General features: G+C 42.8%; 1 protein-coding gene across 3 annotated transcripts; it reads right to left on the minus strand.

The window, feature by feature from the left end:
* Positions 1-759: 759 nt before the first annotated feature.
* On the minus strand, positions 760-14,235 carry MEIOB (meiosis specific with OB-fold). Of its 3 annotated transcripts, none has more exons than XM_056502853.1 (14): positions 14,167-14,235; positions 12,411-12,506; positions 9,090-9,147; positions 7,163-7,294; positions 6,557-6,629; positions 6,001-6,196; positions 5,460-5,560; positions 3,945-3,997; positions 3,767-3,862; positions 3,281-3,382; positions 2,709-2,862; positions 2,206-2,389; positions 1,654-1,740; positions 760-1,380 (listed from the first exon to the last, which is right to left on the minus strand). In XM_056502853.1, the coding sequence occupies exons 2-14, from the start codon at positions 12,477-12,479 to the stop codon at positions 1,267-1,269; spliced, it is 1,419 nt and encodes a 472-aa protein (XP_056358828.1). In that variant the 5' UTR covers positions 12,480-12,506; positions 14,167-14,235; the 3' UTR covers positions 760-1,266. The 3 variants fall into 3 exon arrangements, with proteins under 3 accessions (XP_056358828.1, XP_056358827.1, XP_056358829.1); XM_056502852.1 differs by lacking the exon at positions 14,167-14,235 and adding an exon at positions 13,608-13,656 and having other exon boundaries at positions 12,411-12,492; XM_056502854.1 differs by lacking the exon at positions 14,167-14,235 and having other exon boundaries at positions 12,411-12,510.
* Between the last annotated feature and the right edge of the window lie 5,899 nt (positions 14,236-20,134).

The raw sequence follows: 20,134 nt of genomic DNA on the forward strand, positions 1-20,134 counted from the left end.
CTTTGGTATTAAAAGCTGAGAGTTTCACAGAGAAAAATCCTGTCTTCCAAAGAGAAACAGCTCTGTGAGAGCAGCACAGTCCAGGGTGCTGCACACCGCACTGGGAGAAGAAATTAAAGGATTTTTTTTAGAATTTCTTCAGAATTAAAATATGTTAGGGTGAACAGATCTGGAAGAGGAAGGATGGAATTGAAGTGTCTGTACTGTTTGCATTTCCTCCTGCCTGCCAAACATTCTCAGGCAGCAGCAGCAGGGCATCATTTGCAGTTTGCTCTCCAGCCCTGGGTATTGACAGAGCTGGGATTAAGTTATTGGAAACATTCCCTTCAGAATGGGAATTGTTATGGCTGGAAAATGTTGAATTGTTTATTGCTACAAGAGGGATGTCGTGACCCAGCACTGGCAGCATTTCTGGGATCTTTTATTCCCACCCATGAGTCAGGGATGCAGTCTGGGATTGCTGGTCAGGATTTCCTGGTCTGTGGTGCTTTTCTCTGTGCCACGTTGCTTTAAGGGGTAGGGAGGCCACCAGGGGGATCCCAGTTCTGGCCCAACAGATCCTGGCCTAACAAAACCTTTGCCAGAGCAGGGCTGGGGATCCCCCTCTGTTTGAAACAGTCCCATAGTGCTCAGAAAGTGAGAATGTGGCAAATACACCAGCAGGAGAGGAAGATACAGAAAGGAATCTGTTAAAAATAGGGGGAAAATAAATGGAGAAAGGCACAATATACATACCTGGGTTCTGTAAATCCAGCTTTGGTGAACAGAGTCCTGCTTACAGCCTCAGCTTGGTTTTTGCTTGTCAGAAGTCACTGCTAATTGATTACTCTGCTCTAATTAGACTCAGTCTGCCCAAAGAGAATCAGCCCTGCTGTTGCCCACAGCTCCATGTTTAGCCACAAACCCAGGCAGTGTTTTAAGGGGAGTTTTTATTTCTTTAACACAAAAGCAGAAAAACAGTTAAAACCATAGCAGTTCAACAGAACTCTTGTGACCTATTTGGTATTTCTGATTTTTTCAAAGATCTCAGCTGAGTGAAGAAACCTTCCAGCCCCCTTGAAAGGGGTTGAATTTTGTAGAATTAAAACTTCTAAGCTGAGGCCCAAGTACAATCCCCCAAAAATATGAACTCAGAAGCCCACTTAGAGGGTTTTGTAATGCATTGTAAAGTGCACTCCTTTACCATCAGAACAGACTTGGCAAAATCCAGGAACAGCAGAATTCCATCTCTTACAGCAGAGTGAAGGAAATCTTTCCTAGCATTTATTAATAATTCCAGTCTCTTCCCAAAAAGCTCTGACTTGCCTCTACAGGATCTGCCAGTTTGCAGGAAAGAAGATTCACTTTTAATCCACTTCTCCAATTGGGTGATGATGTGACCTGGAAAAATATTTAAGGATCTTTGTTATCACAGCACCTTGACAGAGAGTATTTTCAGATGTCACACAGCATGTTTGACAGATTTATTTGCATGGTTTTCTGTGTGAGTACACATTTATGTCACTGCTGGAGTCAAACACTTTCATTTTGTCGTGAAAATAGGGACAGAGAAAGGGGAGATGGGAGATGGGAGATTAAGAAGAGTTTTGCCCAAAAGGACAAGTTTAAAAGTGAAAAAAAGCCACTGTTTTGAATTAAACATGAAATACTAACTTTGAAGTAGATCTTGCTTCGTTCCAAGAGGAGTTGCCATTTCAGTGCAGTCTTCTGGTCTTCTTCCATCATGAGGAATTCCTGCACCTGTTATCAGGACACACAGAACACTTCAGCACTTAGTTAAAACATCTCCACAATAGAATGATGCTGACAAGAACATCTTACATATTTTTACACATTTCTAAGCTGTATTTTTTTATTTTAACATAGAGCTTGGTGTGATATGTGCCCCCAGACATTAACCAGGTAAATTGCAGGATGTTTGAAAATCAGAGTTAGGGGTTTCCAGCCACGTTCTCAGAAAAGCAGTGTTCTGAATTGGGGTCACTCGTACACTGAATACAATTCCTGTTGGCATCTGCTGACTTCCAGCTTGTCAAACACTGTGTCCATCCATCCATCCATCCATCCATCCATCCATCCATCCATCCATCCATGTCATTTTTGTCACTCTTGCACACACACACACACAGAACATTTACAGATATTTGTAATTGCCATCAGGCTCCAGAGCTGAGCTCAGTAAGAACAGCCCAATTCCCTCCTCACTGTGCAGCCCAGGGTTTCCTCAGCGACACAGTCAGACAGGTAACAGGAGTGCAGGGTGCCTGTGTGATCTGTCACATCCACCAGGATGTCAAAGCTGGCAAAGGTGCTCTTGGCCTCTGGGGAGACATCACTGCAGAAGGTGCAGGTGTTGGACACTTCACTCACGATGAACCGACAGATTGAGCTGAAACACAAGGAGAGAATTCATACAGATGTGCAATTTCTTCCTGAAACATTTTTCTAAACTGAGATTTCCCAAGAGACTTTGTCTTTAAAAATTTTTTCATCTCCTAAACTCTTGAGTCTGTCTGAGACAAAGTGACCTCTATTTTTCACTCTAGGTCCATTAAGAGCCTTCGCAGAGCTCGCAACAAAAAGCTACATGGCATCCTCCAGAGGAGTTTTATTTCTTCTCTGGGATGGGATCTTGCTCCATCTCATGTGGCTCTGGGGAAGAGGGACAGGCAGGTTTTAGCACCCACTCCGAGCAGGCAGTTGCTCACCATCTGTTGCGCAGGACTCTGGACACGTTCTCGTCGATGTCCAGGGTGGAAATGTAGCCATAAATAATTCCATGGAGAGGCTCCAGCTTCCCATCACTCTGCAGAGCTTTTTCTTTCAGCTGTTCCACTGTGTAAACATTCACTACAGCCTCCACTACAAGTTTAAAAGACAAGCTAAGTGTGTCTGAGCCAGAAATTATTCAAAGGGCAACAGCAAAAATGGATCTTAAGGCAATAAAAATGAGATTTAAAGCAGCAGGAAAGCCCCTCCTCCCCCAAAAAGTAAAACAAAAGGGAACTCAGATCAGGAATATATCTATTATTTAATCCTTGTGTCCTCCAAAAGGAGATTTTGAAAAAAGCTTTCCCACACTGGTTCCATACACAAAGAACACACTGGACAGGCACTGAAGATACATAAATGTAAAATAAGGGGCAGCCCCAAGAAACCATTCAAGCTTTCCATATTCAGCCAGGCTGGAGCTGAGTTTTGTTTCTCTGAGCACACAGAGCAGGAGTTTCAGCTGCACTATGAAATGACACTGTCCAGGTAAAGAAAATCAAATGCTCACAGTTAATGGTTTCATTTGCCAGCTCCTTCACTGGGCCGGGCAGAGCTCCTGCCTGGGCACTCTCCTTGATGAAGCTGAAGAGAACATTTGCTTCTGCTGTTTCTGAAGATGCATTTTTAAAAGTTATCAGTAGATGTTGTATGTAAAAATCACAGCATTTTTATATTTTACAAGTTTTTATGCTGGTAGGACAAGCACGTTGGAATTAGCCAATATTTGCTTTTCTCTTTTTTATTTTAACTGTTAGTCCTGCATGGAATAACCATATGAAGGCTGATAAAATTAAATAAAAGAATACAAAAATAAAGTAAAATAAAGCAAAATAAAGTAAAATAACATGCCAGAGACACTGGTCATCACAAAGCAGACAAAAAACAGGAGCTTTGTGAGAAGCAGGCAGAAGAAATCACAGTTCCAATAGATTAATTAATGCATTCTAGCCTAGAATAATTACTAAAAGCAAAGAAATACTTGAGCAGCTCTTACCAGGGTTAGTTGTAATGATGGTTTTGGATATCACAGTTGCAGTCATGCAGTTCCTAAATTTGTCAAAATTGATTCTCACATCTGATGCAAATATAACTGTGCACAAAAACACATGAATAAATGAGAATAAATGTCACATGAAGAACTACAGTAAAACCATACACCAGAACTGTTTTACCTGTTTCTTGGGGGATCCAACTCTGTGCCAGCTGGATGGATTCATTATCCCAGCTAAATTAAACAAAAGTGGATGTATCAAAACATTTTTGAAACAGCACTCCAACTGTTTAGTACTAAACTACTAAATAATGGAGTTGTAATAAAATTACAAAGGGGACATGACTCCTTTGTGACAGACTGAAATTCCATGTGGCTGTTTGATCCCAAACAGGATAAAATAAAGATAGGTTTAAATGCAGAATATACCTGGTGAAATGCTGTTTTTCAGCTTTTATTTCTAACTAAAGCAAATGCCAGTGAGAGGAGCTGTTTGTGCTGGGCTGTCATTGCTCAGATCCCCAGCACAGATGTTCAGCCACTTCCAACACTGGGGTTGTTGTGGTTGGGGATGATGGGGCTGGAGTGAGGTCAGAAGTATCCCTCAAAAATGGTAATTTCATGGTCTCTTGATAAAATCTCATTCAGCTCCTCCTAAATTTGGCTGGCAAGTGCACAGCCAAAGCACAGATTTGTTCTGGTGGGTTTTTTCCTTAATCCTTGGAAAAGGATTGAAGATATTTCCTTTTCATCTGATGTTGCTCAGCCACCTCATCACTTGGGCTCTGAAACCCCCTGACAGTGTCCAAGTCCCAGCCCTGCTGGAGGAGCAGCTCCAAATGAACCCTGGGCTGGAAGGGCTCACCCCAGGGATGCTGCTTTTGGGTTTGTGGGTGTGAATTGTGTTAAACATCCCATGATAAACACCCCTGCTGATAACACAGCTCAGTGCAGGGCTGGCTGCCTCCTTCCCCTGAGGGAACAAAGGTCACTGAAGTCATTTTTTAACCACCAAACAACAATCCCAGGGCAAGGGAATACCCATACCCCCACATGGCCCTGCACGTGGAAAAGCCACAAGTTTATTGAACAAACTCTGGGCAAAATGCAAAGGTTCTTCTGTAAACAAAGCAATGCTTACAGCAGGGATGGGGTGGGTGGAGTTGTGTTTGTCACAGGGCAGAGCTTGAAAATACAGCCAAAGTCGTATCAAAATGTTTCTGCATTATTTTAAATATTTAAAAAATATTTTAAAACTATTTCAACCTATTTCCACTCCACTTGCAATTCTGCTTGGCTTTAAAAATGGATCATGCTTCTCATTCTCCTGCCCTCCTGTTTGTGGAAGAGACACAACAGCCTTAGCAGCTGGTTTTAAATGCCATTTCCTGAATTAGCTCAAATGTCACATTAAAAAAAAGGAATTATTTGGATCTGAGCTTCATTTTGCCATCCATGAGCCAGCAGGCTGTCAGCAAGCCATAAAACTACACAAGATATATAAGGCCACTCTAATGAATCTCTTTTTTTAAGTCTCTTTTCAGTGTACATTGCTGCATCATCTCAGTTGCCTGCTAAATAGCAACATATTTAAATTAAAAGACAGGCTTACAGTTAATTAGTTTGTGTTACAGCTAATTGTTCTACTTGTGTTTGCATTAATTTGTATATTTTAGTGAATTAAAGAACATTTTACCATACTATTGGGAAGGACCTCTCTGTCTCATCATACAGCTTTACTTCACACCTCTGGCCTTTCCTTTTGTCTGAAGTCATAAAATACTTCGGCTCCCCAACCTGTAAGAAGAAAGAGAAGAAGTCACTTGTTCTCTATTCAGTTTTTAGGAGAAAAAAAACTCATAACTTAGAAAATAAAAGGGTTAGAAAAGGGAAGAAATACTGTAGACTACTAAAAATGGGGTCACTTAATTTTTCCCTTCATTTTGTTGATAAAAATCTCCTCAAAGGTGTGGGTGGTTATTGTCACTCAGCTGCTGAGCTGAACAAATTGAGTCCTGGCCACTGTGAGGCCCAAAATCCACAATCATACAGATTTACAATGAAGTTACTGATGGTAGAGCAGAGAAATCTCCTCATTTAATGACATCACAGCCCAAAATTCACATTCATACAGATTTACAATGAAGTTACTGATGGCAGAGCAGAGAAATCTCCTCACTCAGTGCCATCCCAGCCCAAAATCCACATTTGCCCAGATTTACAGTGAGGTTACTCACTGCCATCACAGCTGCCAGCACGTTGAGGACTCTCCCATGGAGGCTTTGTCCATTTGCCACGATGTCCCCCAAGGAATAATAATCCTGAGGGTCCTTGACAGGCAGGTGCAGCAGGGACAGGAGCCTGGTGTCTGTCTCGTAGCAGGAAGAGGTTTTAACCACAGAGTGATTTTCACTCAGCAATAATTTGTAGCCACTAGAACAGAACAAATCCCTTGGATCAGCACTGCACTCACTCAGGTATCAACAATGTAAAATGTTACTTCAATTCATGTGAAAAAGCAACTTGACTCCATTATTAGTTTTTTCTAAAGGTACAAAAAGTTCTTATAGATTTTACTCAAAGAATAAAATTTGCTCTGTTTAGTAACAAAGAACATTATTTCTTTATGACTTTCTATTTATTAAATATATTCTCCTTAAGCACAGGAGGAAGGTACAGCTACACAAGAAGGAAACACCAAATATTTCTACCAATTTCATGTTGCTGGAAATTAAAGCAAGTATTAAGTTTGATTTTTCTAGAAAGAACTACCATTCCATGCTTTACATTTACCTAGGAGTTACAGGGTTGAATTTTTCTTCTCTTTCTGCTTCCTTTGACTGAATTAAAGGATTTTCAATTGTAACTAAAATAAAGCATGGATAAATAATGTTAGAAATTTATTATAGGTACAATTATAGATATTTTTGTGTAAAACTCACAAGTTTTACCCAAACAACCACGGGCAGCAAAATCTTTCTATGAACTTAAAAAGATAAAAGCACATCCTGTAAAGAAATACAGGATTTTTGTTGTGGCTTTATCAGCAATCATAGCCACATCTATAACTGAGGGAACACAAACACCAAACTGCTTTACAGCTTATTTTTCATTGTTTTTAAGAGCTCAGTATAATGTAAGATTTGACATTGATTAACTGCAGGCCAGTTCTGAGCTGCTGCACTCAGTGGGTTTCTTTTGTTGACATATTTACTGGGCTTGAGTTAAAATCCTTGGAATCTTGTTCCTTTCCTCTTTAAACTGAACAGAACTGAACAATTTGTTTCCAATTAGGCTGTTTGTGAGTCCTCAGAGCAAAACACAGCAGAGCCACCAGCACAACCCTGATTTCCATGCAAACAGAAATGTGGTGAGAATAAATAAAATAAATAAACTCACCACAGTCACCAACCCTGAAGCTTTCTGAGAGGGATCTGATGTACTCTTCTCTGCCCCAGGACTGGACATTAATGAAATAAGTTGGGGAATCACGAATGGTAAAACTGAAAGTGTATCTTTCAGTGCCAATGTCTGCAAAAAATAAACAGGGCTGGAGCAATTGCTCAGCACAGCTTGATTTCTAACTGGAATATGTGCATAAAAATGACTATTTTGAGGTTTTCCTGGTGTGAAAAACGAAGTTTACTTTCTTGGTAAAATTTAAAAAGTTTCATAAAAGACAATAGGAGACAAAGATAATAAAGCAAAGGGTTAATGGCCAGGTGCTTGGCATTCAGCCACGAGCCCACTTATTATCTTTGGAGTTATTCTTAAATACTTTCTTTATTACATCAGCTTGTTGCATATTCATAACCTATTATGCATGTTTAAACTTTTTTACAAACTAGTTTGCATATTCTAGGAATTGTTTAGCATGGCTACTTCATGGGCCTGCCTTTTTAGAGTATGTGTGGTTTTTGGCAGTGGTTTTAGTCCTTTCTTATTATTAAATATTAAAGTTTTGATATTTAATTTAATTTAGTATTATTAAACTTCCTTATTATTTCAGTTTAGGCCTTGGTTTATACTTTTTTTAGACAGCAGGTGCTGATAGTTGGTGTATCAGTGGCAGGATCTTCATCATATGTTCACTGAATGTTATCCCAGCCAAGCAGGCAGTTTAATTAAAAGCATAATTATATATTAGCTATCCCACTACCATGTCTAAGTTTTGTTAATAGCAGAAATAAAAACTATCTTTTTACAGCAAAGTTATTTTAACATTATACATATAGTATTTAATATTTGAAAAGCCAATTTTATATTTATTGTATATATATATATATATATATATTTAATTTTTTAATAAACTATTAATCTATTTCTATTTTGTATTTATAATCCTGGATTTTGACAGGGATTTGCTCCCATTAGAGGCCAGCAGGTGGTGTGGGAACACTCTGGGTCACTGCCCAGGGGGTTAATTGGATAAAGCAAAGTGTTCCCAGTGCTGTGGAAAATGCAGGATATCAGTGGCTGTAGCCCTGCTTTGCCTCATATAGTTAGAAAAGCTTTCCAGGGATCCCAGCACGATGCAATAGACTGGAAAATGCTGAATACCCGTGTCTGTGGCCCTTTCCAGGGATCCCAGCATGATGCAGGAGATTGTTACTAAATTCTCAAGGAAAACTGCAGTGATCCCCCAGAGCCCCTGGTGCAGGTCCATGGAGCACACACACCAACACCCCACCTGCAGCCTCTGCACTAGGGTGGCACTTTGGGGTGACAATGAGATTTTCCCCTAAAATCCCACCCCTCCAGCAGCTCAGCAGGAGCCAGTGGCAGCAGAATAACTGAGCCTTTCTCCTGGAGCTGGAATGGCTCTGCAGGGCTGGAGGTGCTTCTGGCAGTGTCTGTACCACCCCTGACTGTAAATTTGTTATTTCAATTTCCAATTAATGCTGTATTAACAGCATACAATTCCCATTTTGTACCACATGAAGCTGTTGCTACTCAGGCCAGAAATTACTTGTGTCACTCCACAAGACATGTCCTCAACATTTCTGTTTTAAGAGAGAACAAATATGAAGGCTCCAGCTCCATTCCAGCAGTATTTATGGAAGAGTGGGTTCATATTGGTTCCATCTTCAGAGCATGAAACACTCCCATGACAGAGTTTTTCCAATTTCTAATTGATATGGTTTAGCCAAACCAATGCTGCTCTTTCATCTTGGTTCTCCAACAGACACCATTTCTTTGGGGTGCATTTTTATTCTATCCATTTGACACTGAGAAATCTGTTTATCATTCACATCTTGATTTCAGTCATCTCTGCCAAATTACATCTTGAAGAAAATGAAGGAAAAAGAGTTTAAAGGGACTGTACTTTTTCGGTCTGGAAAGCTTCTGACATCTGTTTTCCCAATAACCACCCCGATTACATTCTGAAAAATAAAAAGATTATAGAGTACAAATATTAAACCCAGATGTAGATGATGAATTAGATTTCATGGAATTATACTCTGCTGATGATAATAAACATATTTCTGACTGGTAATCATTTTAATCTATTTATTCCACAGTACCGTATGAGCTGAAGAGTAAAACATAAACACACACGTTCACTTTAGGAAAAAATTGTGACTAATAAAAATATTAAAATAAATACATCTGTTTCTGTTTGTGAAGAAAATGAGAGGACAAAAGTTCACCCCAAACCTTCACGATTTTGGCTGTTTTACAGCAATCTCTCCTCAGGTAGGCAGCAATGTTGTTGTTTCATGCTCTGTGCACAGGTCTCACATCTCCTCAAATGCTCCATGGAAAGTCTGGACAGGATTTATTTTACAGTCAAGTGTCCGAGGTTTTCCTGGCTGTCAGCACCACGAGCCACACGTGTGCACCCACAGGAGCTTATCCTGGCCTCAGCCAAGCAGCCTCACTTTCTACAGGTGCCTCTCTCTTGCTTTCAGTCTTTCAACTGACTCCAAGGGAGCTGAGGCAAGGAGCTTTTCTGTTGATTCAGAGCAAAATGAATCCTATTCTGCTTTGCTAAACCTGTGTTTATGATGTGAAAACATCCTGTTCTCAATTGTCAAACACAGCTACTGGGAGCAAACACACACGTGTAGATAGAGATATATTATCTATCTGTAATATAATGTAACAGCTGTGTGGTGGGTTGTGGTTGGTCTTTAGGTGGTCCTTGGTGTCAGAGAAGAGTTTTGCAGTTTGGGATTTAAGAGGTCAGCAAGGAAAGTCAGAGTGAGCCAAGGGCTGGAAGAACAGACAGTGCAATACCTCCAGGATCCTTCAAAACATGAAGCATCGGGCATTAATTCCACTTCACAGAATCCTGGAATGGTTTGGCTTGGGGGGATCTTAAAGCCCATCCAGTGCCACCCCTGCCATATTTAGGGACACCTTCCAGGATGCTCTGAGCCCTGTCCAGCCTGGCCTGGGACCCTCCAGGGATGTGGCAGCCACAGCTCCTTCCCACGAGCCCTTCTCACAGTCCTGACTGTCCCATTCCAGCGGAATTCCAGAGCCAGGTGGGAAGGGCAGGGTTACAACTGAATAACCCACCCAGGATTCATTTTGTAAATATTCACAAAGCAGCGTGATCTGCCTGACTTCACTGCAACAATCTCGACACGTGCTCAAAAATCAGCTCTGCAATTTCCTTGGGATCGCTAGAGGGAGCACAGGAACTGCCTTATCCTGCAGGGAAAGAAACACTCCGGGAAGGAAACACTTGTGCACAGCAGTGGAATATCCCCCTTCCAGACTAACTGAATGCTTTATGTCCACTGCATGCAGTGAGCCTGATTAGGATTTTGTTCTTCTATTTTGAGTTTTACTTCTTAAAAAAAAATCTATTAAATCAGAGTGCAATGTTGCCTGTATTTCACCACCAAATGTCAAAAGAACTGACATTTAGGATGACTGCCTGCAGAAATTAGGCTGATTGTCCCTAATTTCCGATGTAAATATACAGTTGCCCCAGCCCTGCTGTAAATGTGTTCACCTCTGTGTCTCCAACACCGAGCCTGCATGGGGAGCTGGCAGAAGGAAGTGATCTGGCTGGAAACTATTTTGGACTGAGAGAGGGAGAAAAACTTCCAGAGATCATTTCCTTGATCAGCTCATTGTGCAACTGCCCAAGCACTCATTTCCCAAAAAAAAAAAAAAAGAGGGGAACCCACCCCCCCACCCCCACGGTGCCTGTTTTGGCAGAGCACTGCTTGAGGCTGCTTAACCAACTCATGAACACACTGCAAGTGTTTACACTTGAGTCTCTTTCACTTTTTAAAATAAACAGCAAACTCATAAACCGTGCCATTTTGATACTTCAAACTGTGTGTTCAGCTGTTTTAACGTCCTAGCACAACACACACTGATCATTCTCTCATAAATTATTATTTTAGAAAAATACTTTCATTGCTGTGTGTCGCTAACTGCAATACTCAAGATCAGTTTTATTTGTAAAATAAAAGATTTTATTTTTAAAATAAAAGCTTTTCTTTGTAAAAGAAAAGCTTTTAACTGGGTTGGTGGATCATTTTTTGGGAAGAACTGTGAATGACAGGTTAAATTAGCATTGATGAATATCAGTTTGGATCAATATGGCTCTAAGGGGATAGAACACTTCTTTTAGATCATCCCTTTTCTGTGATTCCTCTTTCATTTGTTTAAAGTAAATGAGAAAAAGAAAAAAAAAAAAAGCTGTGGGAATGGGAACACTCCATGTTTTCACTCTTCAGGAACATCATGACTTCCCTGGGGCAGGGGAGGGGGGATTCTCTGCTCAGGTGAGACCCCACCTGCAGAGCTGCCTCCAGCCCTGGGGTCCCTGCACAGGAAGGATGTGGAGATGTTGGGGTGAGTCCAGAAGAGGCTCCAGGATGATTGGAAAGACTGAAAGAATTGGGATTCTTCATCCTGGAAAAAAGAAGCTTTGGGGTGACCTAATTGTGACCTTCCAGTGGCTGAAGGAGCTGACAAGAAACATGGAGAGAGACTCTTTACAAGGGATGGGGTGACAGGACAAGGGGCAATGGTTTCAAACTGGGAGTAGGTTTAGGATATAGGGGAGAAATCCTTCCCTGGGAGGGTGGGGAGATTCCCAGAGAAGCTGTGGCTGCCCCTGGATCCCTGGTAGTGTTCCAGGCCAGGTGGAACAGGGCTTGGAGCACCTTGGGATGGTGGAAAGTGTCCCTGCCCATGGCACTGGATGGTATTTAAGCTCCCTTCCAACCCAAACCAGTCTGATTCTATATAAACCTATTTTTTATCCCAAAGAACCAGAACCAATCCTGCCATGGAACTGTGAGATTTTTACCCTGCCTTCCTAGTGTGCTGTGAGAGACTGCTGAGGTCCCAGATTATTGTGGCTGCATAATGCTGACTCTGTAATGTCTTTAATAATGTCTTCACTAATTCAGCATCCATTTAAAGTGCTACAAAGGAGCCTCTGATACATTGAATTGTCCAGTCAATATCTGTGCCTGTGGTACCCACAGGCTGTGGACAACAACAGCATCAATTTTCATTTTGCTGCTTTGCACACAAAGAAGGGAAGGTGCTTTCTGCCCAACAATTGCACTAATGCTATCAGTACCTAAATACACATCAATTACATAATTTTGCAGTAATATAAGACAGTCAGATCCAATTTCATCAGGGAACAAAAGGCTGTGAGACTTACAGGACGAGCAAGGTTTGGATGCAGATCTGAAAGTGCAACAAAGTCCCGTGCTGAACGAGAATGAGCCATTCTTTATCTGAAACTTGAGGAAACTCACTTAGATTTTGTAAAAATCCAAACAAATCACTTAAGACCATTCACTGTGAGAATAACAAGTTATTTTTTAACATAAATGTTTTGACCTAATAGCATCTGTTTTCAATAAGAGGCATTTCAAGCCATCTGAAGTAGACAATTCTTTATTGTTTGGATTTGGCATGGAAGTTGTGAATTTTACTGTGACAGCTCTACCTAAGCTTCTCAAATAAAGGCCTGTAATTTTTATTTATTATTCATCATTAAATGACTCCATTAGCACCAGGCTCTGAAAAATATTTACCCTCCTTCTCTCTGGGAAGCCCAACTGAATTTAATGAGGCAGCTCATATATAAAAGGCAATTTATATGTGAGGAAAGAGAAGTGTTGGGTTGCAAAGCACCTTTAATTGAGGTTTTGGACTAAATATTAAACTACTTTAAAATGTGAGCTTACTCCTCCTGCAAAATAGAAAAGTTCTGAATTTATTAAAACAAAATTTGTGAAAACCAGTTCTTTTCAGGCTGCCAACATGGCATTTACTGCCCAGCCCTGAGAGCACCCAGGTTCTCTCTAGAGATGCCAAAGTGGGGCCATGGATGCTTTGTTAGACCCTCTGAATGCCTCTTATTATTTCATGGGTTCCTCAGAGACATTTAGATACTTAACAAATAGTTGTCAGATTCTAGTTTTTGTTGTCAAAGGAGCCATCACATTGTCCAAATCTTAATAACCTTTAATAGGAGAGAACTGCTGACATTTTTCAGAGGATGCCTGTTGAATCTTTAGAACAAAATCCTGAATGGCTTTCACAGTCTTTATACCTAGTGTGAGAATTGTTAACCATTTCATCAGGCATTAGGATAAAGGTCTGTTGAACTAGAGAATAAATAAGCCTACATTTTAAAGAAAAATAAGCAGTTACCTAAGAACTGAGTGATTTTTGTAAAAGGGCATTTCAAGCTACACTCTCACAGAGAGACAGCCCAAATTTGCCTTACAGAAACCACTGAACAATGGGGCCTTCCAACCTGTTCCCATCCCATTAGATGGAAGAATTTAAGTTTCCTTCTGTAGGAAAGCCACCTCAGCATCCCTCCAAGGCAAAGTAATATGCTCACCTCAGAAGAAGTTAAGTACCTGCTGTGCCTCACACCAGCACTGGAACACCTTGATCAGAAGAAGATTAAAATGGCAATTTAGGATTTGAAATGCTCTGGGTTCTGAGAGCTGGAGCAGAGCTGCTGCACCCAGGGACCCCTTGGGAACTCCTCAACCCCCTCAGGTGCTCAGGTGTGCCATTCCCCTCAGGTGCTTCCTCAGGAACCCCTCAGCCCATCATGGACCCCTCAGCCCTCACACACCTGCCATTCCCCTCAGGAACCCCTCAAACTCCTCAGGTGCTCCTCAACCACCCCTCAGCCCATCATGGATCCCTCAGCTCTCCTCACACATCTGCCATTCCCCTCAGGAAACCCTCAGCCCATCATGGACCCCTCAGCCCTCACTCACCCACCATTCCCCTCAGATGTCCCCTCAGGAACCCTTCAACCTCCTCAGGTGCTCCTCAACTATCCCTCAGCCCATCATGGATCCCTCAGCTCTTCTCATACACCCACCATTCCCCTCAGGTGCTCCCTCAGGAACCCCTCAGCCCATCATGGACCCCTCAGCCCTCACACACTCGCCATTCCCCTCAGGAACCCCTCAGCCCATCATGGATCCCTCAGCTCTCACACACCCGCCATTGCCCTCGGGAACCCCTCAGCCCATCATGGATCCCTCAGCTCTCACACATCCTCCATTTCCCTCAGGATCCCCTCAGCCCATCATGGACCCCTCAGCTCTCCTCACACACCTGCCATTCCCCTCAGGAACCCCTCAGCCCATCATGGACCCCTCAGCCCTCACACACCACTATTCCCCTCAGGAACCCCTCAGCCCATCATGGATCACTCAGCCCTCACACACCCGCCATTGCCCTCGGGAACCCCTCAGCCCATCATGGACCCCTCAGCCCTCACACACCCGCCATTGCCCTCGGGAACCCCTCAGCCCATCATGGATCACTCAGTCCTCACACACCGCCATTCCCCTCAGGAACCCCTCAACCTCCTCAGGTTCTCCTCAACCACCCCTCAGCCCATCATGGACCCCTCAGCCCTACTCACACACCCACCTCTCACCTTGCTCCTGGACTCTTGGCCCCTCAGGTGCCGCTCAAGCCCCTCGCAGGCGCTCTGTTTGTGAAGGACACAAAATGGCGCGGGCGCAGTGGTGGGAAAAGGCTCCGCGCTCCCTCCTCCCTCAGGGCAGACATTGTCCCATCCCAGCTCGTTCTGTGGGATCTCCAGCAGTCCCTGACAAGTAACAACAGGGTTAGACAGGATTTTGGGGTAGAATTGTGCCCTGGGAGAGTGAGGAGGCCCTGACACAGATTCCCAGAATCGGCTGCTCCATCCCTGGATATGAGCGGCTATCTTCTTTTTCTTCTTTTTTCCTCTGCTTTCAGTCAGAGTTGGGATTGAAGCACGAGAGACAGGATTTTTGTGTTCAGACTTGATTGTTTAATAATTCTTATCTACAGTGCAGTGAGTTCTACAGCACTTCTAGCTAACAAGCTAAAAGCAAGAAAATGGAGCTGTATCTTGCTCGTTGCAAGGTCTTTTAAGGCCTAACTATCCAATTAAAAACTAACATCTATATCATTTATTCTTTTGACCCAATGACCAAACACTTGTGACCTGCACTGTGGGATTTTCTATCCAACCAAGAACTACTACTTAAAACTAAGAAGAAGAAGGAACAAGAAGAAAGAAGAGCCAACGCCCAAGAACCTCCATCTTGTCCCATACCTATTACTATATTCTAAAACTTCAAATTTCAAACTATTTACCATGTGATATTACACACTCCTGTTCCACCTACACACCAGTGATTTTAACTCCATCACTCAAAGCTGGAAGCCTTCTCCAAGGCCTCAAGTCACAAGCAGTGTTCTTTTGGGGGTCAGTTCAGAAAGCACAGAAAGTTCAAAATTCCCAGGATTCAGGGTTGCAACACCTGGAAGTGCCCAAGGCCAGGTTGGAGCACCTTGGGATAATGGAAGGTGTCCCTGCCCATGGAATTGGGTGGGTTTTAACCTCCCAACCCAATAATCCTGTGATTCTTTGACTTACCAGATCAGCAAATTAAAGTCAGGTTCATTCTACAAGTATAAACACACTAGCAAGACAATGCAAATTGCAGAAATCTCTGGAGAAAACATTCTCTACTTCCGTTTTTTTTTTTTTTTTATGTTGGCTGTATTAATCAAAATTTCTGATTTAAAGATATTGTTTGTATTGATTCACACCCAATACTATATTTTCAGGCTATGCAGAAGACTGGCTTGAGTTGTTTTCTCCATTTATATAGAATATAAAATTATATTTTATAAAATCAATACCCTTCACTTCTGCATCATAAAAAACTTTACTCCTGATGAGTAATTTTATAACCCCAAGGTCGTGGCTCTTGGAAGTCTTTAGCATAGCCTGACAAATTCTCTGGGTTGACTCTGTATTACAGGATCTTTCATTTCTTCAATTAAACAGCTGAAAATGGATCCCACCTGTGCTCTCATATTTATTGTGTCACAAAAACCACAATAATTATCCCGTGCTGATGACAAATGGGATGCCAGGGACAGCCTGGGTGGGTCACCTTTTATACAGTATGATCCATGGATCTAACTTTGTTTCATGGGTTTGAATCTCCACTAAACTGAATATGGCATTTTTTTCTCTTGGTTCTGTTGTTTTCATTATCTCAAGCTAATGAACAAGCAGAAGATAATGAGCCTGGTGATAGGATCCTATTGGAATGGGAAGGAGAACCTGGACTCTGGCTGGGAAATGCTGGCAGAGGCACAAGTCTCATTCTTACAGCCATGACTGCAATGCAAAACAGGAAAAAACCATCCCTGAAATGAGACCTGTGGGGTGTCCACTGCTGCAGAAGGTGACAGATCAGGAGCACAGCCCAGGGGCTTGCAGGAGCTGAGCTGGTCCAGTATCTCAGCAAGGTTTTGGTGGGACACAAGCACTTATTGCAGCAGAGGCTTGCAGAACCCACCGGGATCCTGTGCATGGGTTTTGTCCAGGTGGATCTGCTTTTCTCCCACAGGCACCAAGGGCAGGTGAAACCCGACTCTGCCATGTCCCCTCCAGGCCTTTTGTTCCATTTCAAAGCCACCTGAACAAGGGTGCTCTTGTGCCTCCCCATAATCACCGGCAGGGTTTGCTTTGTGGTCTGCTTCCACTTCTATTTTCAATGTACATTTGGAGGAGAAAAAAAGCTGCTTTTTGCTTTCCCAGGATAGCCCCTGCTGGGAAGACGTTATCAGGGCCATCATGACAGGATGCACAAAGGCAGGGGACAAAGTGAGACCACGATTCTTTCCCTCTGAGATGCCTGATTAGATGCTGAATTTCTGACTTGCAGATACTGAGCCAAGGACTCGTTTGATGTCACCTGTCTCAGGTGACACTGTGAATTCTGCCATTCATACAGCACATGGCACCTCAGGGACAGCCAGGGGCTTCTGTGGTTACTGCAAACAAGTAACACCTTTTTGGTGTTTATGACCAACAAATGTCTAACCTGCCTTTATCCCACTGATTCATGGTGCCAGCTGATTCTCCCAGTCAGGAATTTTTAACACAAACACTGGAGAGCATCAGCAAAAACAAATGTTACTCAACTTGTATCTCACTTTACTGAATCTTTCCTCCTCAGCTGACCTCAAAGTGGTCTCAAAAAGCAATCAGCATCCTTATCTCCCTTTGACAACTGGGAAAACAGAGGTGAGAGAAAGGCCAGAAGAGGTTTCCTAAAATCCATGTGGCACACAGAACCAGCTCCCCTCTCCAGCCCCGCGGGAGAGCAACAGTGTTGATTCAGTGTTTTTCTGATCTAGTGTTTGATCCCTGAAAGCTCCAAGTGATTTTAACTCTCCAGCACTTCAGCAGCACTTAACACTCAGCCTGTGATTGGCAGAGCCTTCCCATACGGCTGCAAATTCCCTAGTCCCTGCTAATTAGGCCTTCATGAATAGATTTATTTAAATTACACTCATTGGCATGGTCAAGGAGTGCAAATGCCATTTGGTAATTCACATTAACAATTTGTTACGTGACCACTTTGTGTTCAGGGGAAGAAAGTCCAGCACTAGCATTTCAGAAATCACTTCCAAAACCAGAGTAATAGAAAAATATTTGCTCTGTGCATTTTCCGCTGCCCGCAGCGTTTACTGAGAGAGCTCATTGAATATTTATACATCCTTAGGACCCAAAGAACTGGTAAAAGGGAGAGGGCAGACGTGTAATTTTATGTAATTGGTCTGGCTGAATGCATTAAAAGCAGCAAATTATTAAAGGTGCTCATTGCTCAGTGGTTTTGGCTGATACCTGAACTGGCAGAGCCTTGGGAGTGTTGATGGAGTAACAATGGACATCTTCAGCAGCAATGCAGGTGCTGATGCAGCCAACAGGTGCTCAGTGTGTGTTCAGGGATATTTAATCTAAATTTCTCTGAGCTTTTGTTCAGCTCTCACTCCAGTCTGGCTCTCCCCCATCCTGGTCCCCAGCACTGGAACCATCCCAGTGCTGTTTCAGTGAGATTTCCTCGCTCTGAGCACCATCACCACCTGAAGCATGGAAAAACACAACAACACAACAGAGCCTTGTTGTAAAATTAACATGACCCATGGTTCCCACCTCATCTGGGCTAATTCTGCCTTCTTGGGGCCAGGGAAGATGCCAAGACCTGGGGCTGGTGCGTGCACGTGGCAGCAGCACGAGCCTGCAGGGAGTTCAGACTCCAACATGGGCGTGAGCAAACAGAACCACGTGCCAAGGGCTCTGCTGGGAATGCCAACAGCTCCCTCTGCACAACAAAAAACTCCATTTCTGGCAAAGACTAAAAAAAAAAATTAAAAAGCTTTTTTTTTTTTTTTTTTTTTTTTTTTTAAGGTGTAAATCTCTGTGGGCCATGTAGCTGCTGTTCCCATGGGCAGGGAGGGATTGGCATTCCCAGGGCTGGAGCCTGGCACAGCATCCCTCCTTTCCCTCCCAGGCAGAGTCTGGGTGCCTGCCCATCAGCAAACTCAGTTCCTCATGATTCCATCACTAATGAATCCCTTCTGCAGCACTGGTGGGGCAGGAATGTCACGAGAAGGATGTGGCACAACCCAAAGAGGAACAGGAGCTATCGGCGCCAGCCCCTGCATCAAAATCAGCTCCCTCAGGTGCCAGGGCAGACTCACAGCCCAATGGAAACACCACAGCTGGAATCTGAGACCTTCTGGATCATCACTAAGCAGTCAGTTTATTTTCAGTGAATAATTAGCAAATAAACTTACCCCAGAACTAACCTGTGTATTTTTCCTATCAAAAAAGGCAGAGTGAGATGCCCATGAAGGAACTCACTGCTCCAAAGCATTGACACAAGGCTTTTTTCTTAAATTTTCTCACTTTTTGAAGCTCAGGCTTTGATTGCCCAGGATTTAAAGCTCTCAGTCTGCTGTTTAACTTGACTGAGACTACAGAAATTCAAAATTCTTTTCTTTTAGAGCCTTCAGGCTATGGAGAATAACTTTTCCTGCACATAATTCCAAAATAATGAGAGCTCAATGAAATGACTTGGATTTTCATCACTTTCCCCAAGACCAGAATTTCCTCCTCCCTCTCTGAGCAAACAAGTGATGAATATTTTCCAACAAAACATCATGAATTAAAGCACACAACAATTAAAAATAGTTTTAGTGACAGCTCCCTGACACAGAGGAAGAATGCGTTGAGGGGAGAAGAAAAGAAGATATTTAGCATTGTTGGCTGCTATTCAGACACTTCCAGCCATTCAAATCCATGAAACCAAGCCCAAATTATATCTGGATTTCAGCTGGGGACACTTGAGACTAAGCAGGACCAATTAGGACACATGGGATGAGCATCTCCCAGTGACAATACTGGAAAAAACTCTTCCAACCTCCAGTTGCTCCAGTTTTCAACCAAGCCTAAATCTTGAGCACTTCACAAGGAGGAAAACTTAGGATATAAATCCCAAAGATGTATGAGGGCTGTAAAAGAAAACTGGGATCTTAGAGTAAATCGAAATTTTCCCTCACCACAGAATTCAGTGAAGGGAGCACCAGAGAAATCCAAAGGGCCCATCCAAGCTAAACTTTCCAGTACAAACCCACCTTTGATCTCCTGGCTGAGCGTTTGGCCCTGGCCTGGTGGTGGCAGGGCTCCCACTGCCTCCGAGAGCCAGGACTGCATCCAGCCCTTCCCAGGGAATCGTGTGTCAACATTTCCACAGCCCTCCTGGCTGCCTGTCAGGCAGCTCGTTAGAAAACTCCTGCAGACCCACACTGACATTTGGAGGGTTTATCCATTAGAAAAACAAAACCTCCCCTCAAAGCCTGTTCAAAGTGCAAAGGTACGAGACTTGATCAAAACAGGACTGGATCACGGAATTCTCCCGTAAGAAAATGAACACTAGAGGTCAATCTAACAACTTGTCCCGGAAATATATATCCCTGGAATAAAATATTACAGACTGCTGCATGCTGCACAGCTCTAACTACCTCCAGACCCCCTGGCTG

Source organism: Oenanthe melanoleuca, chromosome 14 (genome assembly GCF_029582105.1).
Source record: "Oenanthe melanoleuca isolate GR-GAL-2019-014 chromosome 14, OMel1.0, whole genome shotgun sequence".
Classification (NCBI taxonomy): Eukaryota; Metazoa; Chordata; class Aves; order Passeriformes; family Muscicapidae; genus Oenanthe; species Oenanthe melanoleuca.

Bases quoted from the DNA above. Each gene is read 5' to 3' on its own strand.
- MEIOB (XM_056502853.1), bottom strand. From the start codon at position 12,479: ATGGCTCATTCTCGTTCAGCACGGGACTTTGTTGCACTTTCAGATCTG. The intron at 2,390-2,708 runs GTGAGCAACTGC...CTTGTGTTTCAG, and splicing joins AGAGTCCTGCGCAACAGATG to CTCAATCTGTCGGTTCATCG. The intron at 1,381-1,653 runs GTTAGTATTTCA...ATATTTTTCCAG, and splicing joins GAAGCAAGATCTACTTCAAA to GTCACATCATCACCCAATTG.